The sequence below is a fragment of the Gouania willdenowi genome, chromosome 20, assembly GCF_900634775.1.
Source record: "Gouania willdenowi chromosome 20, fGouWil2.1, whole genome shotgun sequence".
Classification (NCBI taxonomy): Eukaryota; Metazoa; Chordata; class Actinopteri; order Blenniiformes; family Gobiesocidae; genus Gouania; species Gouania willdenowi.
The window spans coordinates 27039843-27047761 of NC_041063.1; the positions used below are offsets into that span (position 1 = coordinate 27039843).

At 35.5% G+C, this 7919-nt stretch overlaps 1 protein-coding gene across 1 annotated transcript; it reads right to left on the bottom strand.

Annotated features, from left to right (window-relative positions):
* Window positions 1-2292: 2292 nt before the first annotated feature.
* gdap1 (ganglioside induced differentiation associated protein 1) lies at window positions 2293-7650 on the bottom strand. The gene is made up of 6 exons (XM_028434616.1): window positions 7447-7650; window positions 6171-6363; window positions 4895-5068; window positions 4689-4783; window positions 3765-3879; window positions 2293-2889 (listed from the first exon to the last, which is right to left on the bottom strand). Exons 1-6 carry the CDS (start codon window positions 7582-7584, stop codon window positions 2537-2539), a joined length of 1068 nt encoding a protein of 355 aa, XP_028290417.1. The 5' UTR covers window positions 7585-7650; the 3' UTR covers window positions 2293-2536.
* Between the last annotated feature and the right edge of the window lie 269 nt (window positions 7651-7919).

Below are 7919 nucleotides of genomic sequence, written 5' to 3' on the forward strand. Positions count from 1 at the left end.
TCAGCTGTTGTTAACTTCACCATCTTCTCTCGTAGCGCCTTTTTCTGCCCCGTCCCTGGTTTGTTCCTCCCCAGAGATCGTGTTAATCATGGCTGATCTCTCATCCAAAGGTGCGCTGCTGCCACCTACATGCCACCAGTTGGTCACTACACCACAGTCCAAGCGTGATATTCACAGGAGAACTCTGTCACACTGTCTCCTAGCAACCCCAGCCAAAAACACAATTAACATCAAAAGACGCCATTGGCAGTCAACGTTACTAAACCAAATGACGTCTATAGACGTCAAAGGCAGTTAATGTGTTAAAGACAGTTTTTAGGGCCCTGATGCCATGATGAGAACTTCTGGTCTTTATCAACAATCTCAAATCCAGACTTTGTTTTAGTTAAACTATTGATTTATACTGTATGTATTGTTCTCATTTGCTCCCATTTATTCATCTGTTTTCTATGAAAATGCTCTTTAGGATGCTTAAAAAATCTCCTGAGTTATTGATGAATTTAAATCTACAACATGATGAAGAATTAAACTTTCCAACAATGGAGTTGAAGAGAAAGCTATAATATTTTTCTCAGCTGGTGGATTTGGCAGATTTTATGTCTGTGATTCACATCTTTTTACTATTATATTCATGGAAACATGTTTAGGAACGAGTTGGTAATAATAAGTCATATTATTACCAGCCCGTTCCTTTTGCTTAATGTTTTTTTCGGGGAACGAAATGTCTTTGGAGCAGCGTTTTATATGTAAATGAGATGAATAACAGTAGGTCTGGATATTACTAATAAGTGCATAACAAAGAACACAATGAACCATCTGCTATAGCATTTAAACAAGAACAAAATGTCACAACTAATCATGTAAACTTTGCTTTGCAACATTTACCTCCAAACCATCTCGTTATTCATCAGGTTAAATTGTTTTTGGTTAAAGATACAGCTCTAATATCATATAAAGCAGTATTAAGGGCTTTTTCAGAATTAAAGTGAAACACTGCCCTCTAGTGGAAACACTTGTTGGTGCACATTTATTTTTTTTCTTCATTTATTTATTCTCACTATGGTCTAATTTCAGTTAATTCAATAATTGTTAATCACAACCTAAATATAGCCAAGTGTACTATAATACATAACATCATGCATAATATTATCTTTATCAAACTGACACTGTTATCTTCTTATTGTTTGATTTTTATATTCTCATAAATGCATGGATTCTGTTTATCTTTTTTATATGTTATATAAATAAAGTTGTTATTATTAATAGTAGTATTATTATTGATATTATTGTTGCTATTACTGTTAATGTTATTGATTTTATTGTTGTTATTATTATTTGAAAATAAAAGTGAATATAATGTAAAAGTGGAAATAATGTTTATTAAATTTTCCTAAAACTATTTGAAGCAAACTAAACTGGAATAATTGTTTAAGAATGTAATATTCTCTCAAAACAAACCAATGTTATAAAAATTGTCATTGTTCTCATTTTCCCTGTGAACGTTATCTACTGAAATATAGACATAATATATTGATTTCTTCTTCGTTTTTTATTTTTTATTTCTTACTTTTCTATGAATCTTTCCAATTTAGATTTTCCTCTTTTTTTGTTTCATGTTTTCTTCAATCAAATTTGTCAAAAAATTATATGCTATTTTTTTTTTTTTTTTTTTTTTTACATTATTTTAATGAAGAAACATGTATTTGCTAGTTGAAAGAATTACAATCAGGCACAGAGTTAAATCTATTTATTCAGTCATAACACATGTAGTTGTTTTATAATAAGTCCTTCTCAGAGAGTGACTGTTTATAATAGTTGAATGGTCCTGATTTGAATATGAAAATAAATGGTTTGTAGATATAATGAATACATCTAGACATTTCTTTACACCAGATCACTGTTTATGAACTCAGTGTTTTCTATTGAAGGATTCCATGGTTGATGATGCTGCATAAAACAGGCTAAAAGGTTAGCATCCTTTGAGTCAATCCTGTAATAAAGCAGTGGTTCTCAACCTTCTCAGCCCACGACCCTCACGCCGTAGATTAAATTGGCAAAAATAAGCATGAAATATGGTGAAAAGAGGTTAAAAGTGACAATAATGGGTCGACGTATGTGACATTAGGTGGAATAGTGGTGGAAATGGTTTATAAGAGCTGAAAATGTCTTGAAAATAGAAAAAAATTGCAGAAAAGACATTGAAACGTGAGTAATGTTGCAAAAATGCATTAAAAGGAGCAAAAATATGGCAAGAAAAATTATATAGGTTAAAATATGGAATGTTTTGTGTATTTGCAGAAAAATGGTTTAAAAATATAGATATTGTTAAATAAAATGAAAAATCTTAGTTTCTTGAAGGATTCTGGCGACCCCCTCCCAGTGTCTCGTGACCCAAAGGTTGAGAACCTCTGCTGTAGTGTATAACAGACTATTAATATCTGGGAGAATCACAGGGGAGAGAAAATCTGATTTTTTAATTACATCTCAGTGCTGGTAATTAAATATATGTAATAATGATCATTTCAGTCCCTGTGGTTCAGCTGAACACGTTCAACCTCTTCTTCATGTAAAGGAAAGCGATATAAGTCGCCCCCCCGAGGACGCCTATTAGCAGCGTGGTGCCCAGGATGACGGGGGCGTTCTTTCTAGCCACACGAAACGCCACAGGCAGCACGGCGGAGATGAGGATGTTGTTGACGTGTCCCAACACTCTGCTGAACGCTGGACGCTCCACCACGCGCTCGTAGTACGACTCCACGTTGGCCCGCCTCCCGTTGCCCCAGTAACGACGGGACAGGCCCAGGAACTTGAGGCGATGCAGGGTGACGGCCAGAGAGACGTCGGCCATGCTGAAGAAGTCCCCACACAGCCAGGACGGACTTCCTTCCTCTACAGGACAGAGAAGATTAGCATTTAGCATCAGCCCGTGACACTGGTGGCTACATGCTAAGCTAACTCAAACATGTGGAACTAACTGCTGGCTATGTGCTAAGCTAACCAAACATGTGGAACCGGTGGCTACGTGCTAAGCTAACCCAAATATGTGGAACTGGTGGCAACGTGATAAGCTATCCCAAACATGATGAATTGATTGCTATGTGCTAAGCTAACCCAAACATGTGGAACTGACTGTTGGCTACGTGCTAAGCTAACCAAACATGTGGAACCGGTGGCTACATGCTAAGCTAACCCAATATGTGGAACTGGTGGCTACGTGCTAAGCTAACCTAAACAAGTGGGACTGGTGGCTACATGCTAAACTAACCAAAACCTGTGGAACTGACTGGTGGCAACAAGCTAAGCTAACCCAAACATGTGGAACTGACTGGTGGCTATGTGCTAAGCTAACCAAACACGTGGAACCAGTGGCTACGTGCTAAGCTAACCCAAACATGTGGGACTGGTGGCAACAAGCTATGCTAACCCAAACATGTAGAACTGATGGCTACGTGCTAAGCTAACCTAAACATGAAGAACTAATGGCTACATGCTAAGCTAACCCAAACATGTGGAACTGGTGGCTCCATGCTAAGCTAACACAAACATGTGGAACTGTGGTAAAATGTGGGAAAGCTTGATATGAAACATATTTTATCGATTGTTAATTTCATATGTGTAGAATTGTAACATGGTTCCCCAGTTTTGCGTTAAATTATAATTATAATTTTGCTGTAATTGTAATGAATTGTCAATTACACAATTATAATTATAATTGACCCCAACCCTGGTGCTAATCCAGGTCTGTGGTTGCCATGGTGACATGCCTGGTGTTTCCTCCACCCTTCTCTGTAGCTCCGTCTCCACCTGATCCATCACACCGTCCAGTTCCTCCAGGAGCTTCTGTAGGTACTTCATGTTGTCGTGGTCAAACAGCTTGGACTACATAAAAAAAAAATCACATTATTATTAGTTATTACAAAACAAAAATACATGATAGGGGTTTTGTTTTTAAAACTTTCCACTTGAATCATTGCTTTTTTTCTAAAAGAATTGATTTCTCAATTAAATAATCCAACAAACACAGCATTGTTTGTGCTTGATGAGCAGTTCTTGGTATCAGTTTCTACTAAATAACAAAAAATGGAAATTTACCTGAAATGTTCCACCTCTTTCCAACTATAATTCAAATCCTTTTATTTTGAAAAATAACTAATACTTTATTCATCCCAGGAGGAAATTACTTTGTTACAGAGGCTGAAAAAATATTACAAATACAAAGAATAATACGCTAAACAATGGAAAAAGGAAAAACTGACATAATTTATTAAAAGACTGTTAATTAAATAAGGAATAAATACAAGTGCACATAGTACAGTAGAAAAAAAATACAAGATATAATCAAAAATAAACCCACAAAAATCCCAGGAAATCAACCCAAACCATTAAAAAACATATTGTTTATTCTGACAATTATTTTCGAATGTATGTGTGCAATGTTAACTCAATTATGTTAACACTGCTGTAGAAAAACATGCTGTCTGTGACCCAATAGTGGCACCTAAAGAAGATTGTTGGGCGAGGACAGTTATTTTTATTCTGTTTTATTTTTTCAAACATCATATTTTCTTTTATTTAAACTTACACATTGAAACAACTAGATTTTTTTTACTTGTTCAGCTCACAATTATTATTATTATTATTATTTTTTTTTTAAATCTAATTCCAGTTTGGTTTTGTCAAAAACTCACTTTTAGTCGCCTCTGTTTTGCTATGTAAGCATCTTTGAGCTCAGGGTTCTGCTCAGCCAGTTTCTTCAGCTCCGACTGTCTGTTTCCAATCTGTGCTGTCAATCAATCAATCAATCAATCAATCAATCAATCAATCAATCAATCAAACAGAGGGAATGAAATAGTGGAAATCCAACACAGACGTTTTTAACCCCTCATCGACTTACTCCGAATGCACGTGGCAGCATAGGCTGGAATGTGGGAGTCCACGGTGATCTCTGGGTGCAGGATGCACCCGTGGGTGTAGGCGTCCATCTGTAGAGAGTCCAGCAGCTCCCTGTAGTGCTGCACTCTGTGGTAGTATGTACTACCCTCCTCTGGGACCAGCCTGGGGGTTCCCTCTGGAAACCATCCAATCACAGTGCAGGAGACAAAGGAGGTGATTCAGAGTCATAGCTGTGCTTTAGTAAAGGTTGTAAATTAAATAAAAGGACAAAGTACCATGGAAAAAAACATGAATTATTGTGTACATGTACCAGCTCATTCAGTAGTAAATTGTTGTTGAAAGAACTCTTAATTTAGTCCCGAAATCCTGCATTTTCCCCTAAGATTAAATAAAAAAAATTGGTCAAAAAATAAATAAATCACAGGACGTTTAAATATCTGTCACTTATTGCTTGGATATTGTTTTGTTTTCCCACCTAAAATCTGTGACTCACTTGTGATCGAACGGGAAAAGAAAGAAAAGTGTATGTTTGGAGTCATTTTGTGTGTATTTGGAGCTCTTTTGTGTGTTTTTGTAGTAATTTTTGTTTTCTTATAGTGTATTTTTCCATCATAACTAATAATAAAACCACAGGTACATTAGAAACTATTTAATTATATTCATTATTTTGCTGAAAATCCTGGTGAAAATACCATAACATAAGGCCACTCATTTATTATAGTGTTTTTTTTTTTTGTTTGTTTTAGCCCATACAAGGTTTTTCTCACCCTCATCTTGCTCTGAATAACTTTGTGTGTAATTAGAGCTCTTTTGTGTAATTTTGTTTTCATTGTGTGTTTTTGAAGTCATTTTTGTTGTCCTTCAGTGCGTTTTTCTATTTTATTTTTGGATAAAACTTGTGCTTTTACTTTGGAATAGAGAATAGCATCTTAACTAATAATTAAACAACAGGTAAATTAGAAACTATTTGATAACATTATTTATTTTTGCTGAAAATAGCATAACATAAGCCAACTCATTTATAATAGGAGCTAGTGTTTTGTTTTTCTCATCCTTATGTTACACCAAATAAGCATCTATTCTGCATGCTTACCAAAGGTTTCCTCTTTTCATCTTGATTCGTATGTCTATCATGGCTGAGTCAACAAAAGAAAAAAAGTCCAAATTAAATAACAAAAAATGGAAAAACAATAACATATATGATGAGAAATGAAAACCAACTCCAAACCAAACAGAATGACTGCACGTTTAATTGTTCTTTATTCCACATATCTCACCATGGTTGAAGTTCTGTTCCAGGTAGTCCATGATCTGTGTGGGCTCACAGAGGACGTTGTCCCCGTGGACCAGGACTGGAACCTCTCCTGTGGGGTTCAGACGCATGAACCAGGGCTCGTTGTGTTCACTGAGGGGGAGGCTAACGTTGTACTCCTCACAACGCAGACCTTTCTCTGCTATGGCCAGACGCACCTGGAACATTCAATCATAACATCAGTCTCTAATTTTCATCAAAATATTTCAAAAACGACCTTATTGAAATCAAAGAGTGGAAAAAACTATCATTATGTATGATCAATTTGTAAAATATATGGAAAATAATTATATTCATCCATTGTTATAACGTTATATTCTAAAATTATTTACTTTTAAAATTGTTTTTTTTTTTTTTTTTTTTTTAAATAAATTTAAAACAAAAACAAATAGCACAATTAGTCTTTTATTTATTATTTATAGCAGGTGTTCTCAACATTGGGAACCAGATGCCTTCCAGAAACTTAGATTTATTTATTTTTAACAATTTGATCCCATTTTTACCATTTTTCTGCAACTCCACCAAACTTCCCATATTTGAACATATTTTTATCACTTTTTCTTGCCATATTTTTGCTCCTTTTAATGTATTTTTGCTACATTACTCCCATTTCTGACATTTTTATATCACATTTCATTGTCTTTTCTGCACATTTTTTCCACTTTCAAGACATTTTCAGCACTTATAAACCCCACTTATTGTCACTTTTAACCTCTTTTCACCATATTTCATGCTTATTTTGCCAATTTAACCACATTCACCATTTGTCATGGCTATTATTTGCCAGTTTAAACTAATTGTTCCAATATTGACACTTTAAACCCACCTTTTGTCTTTTTTTTTTTTTGGAAATTTTAACCATATTCTATGGTTTTTAAAATCCCATTTTGAACCCATTTTAAAACCAGGATTTCCATCTTTAAGATGACTATAATAATAATAATAATAAACGTTCCTGGATGATGATATTATTCAGATGAATAAATAAATGTGGTTATCACAGATTCATAGAACAATGGACCATCATTTTACTGACTTTATGGATGGACCCCAAAAATCTCTCCTTTATTCCCCCTTATTGATGAAGAATATTAATGAGTCTTCATGAATTCATTTTATACACAAAGGACAAATGTTTTATTATGATGATAATAAAGCACAGTTAAGTGAATTGTTGAATAATAAGTCACAGAGCTGCTGTGGGGCGCTGTCCACTGCTGTGGTGCTGAATCCACACCCACCTTCTGGGAGTTGAAGGACTGGGTCCAGTGGTAGAGGGTCAGCTTGGATGGACCAGGATGGATGGTTCCTGGTAGTAGAGCATCCTGGTCTGACTCATTCTGTTCATCCAGGATGTCACTGCTGGGCTCGGACGCCATTTTCTTCTTCTTCTTACCTCACTGACTGTAGTGTTGTTGTTGTAGGGAGTGAATAAGGTCAGAGCAGTGAGGACAGGAACAGGAAGTACTCCCCCTGCTGGCTGGGAGGAGACACTCCTTTTTACTGCACCACAGGAGAGAAAAACATGTAGTTTATCAGTCATTGTTTTTATGTGTATCATCTGTGTTTTCTCTACTACAGAGGTGTCCAACTCATTTTAGTTCAGGGGACAAATATAAAGTAGTTTGATCTCAATTGAACCGCAGATTTTAGGCGGGAAAACTAACAATTTCAACAAATAGGCAATTTGAAAAAAATGGCAACCTGTATCTGT

Coding starts and splice junctions, on each gene's coding strand:
- gdap1 (XM_028434616.1), bottom strand. CDS start 7,584: ATGGCGTCCGAGCCCAGCAGTGACATCCTGGATGAACAGAATGAGTCA. Junction 6,364..7,446: donor AGTCCTTCAACTCCCAGAAG/GTGGGTGTGGAT, acceptor TGAATGTTCCAG/GTGCGTCTGGCCATAGCAGA. Junction 4,784..4,894: donor TGCTGCCACGTGCATTCGGA/GTAAGTCGATGA, acceptor ATTGATTGACAG/CACAGATTGGAAACAGACAG.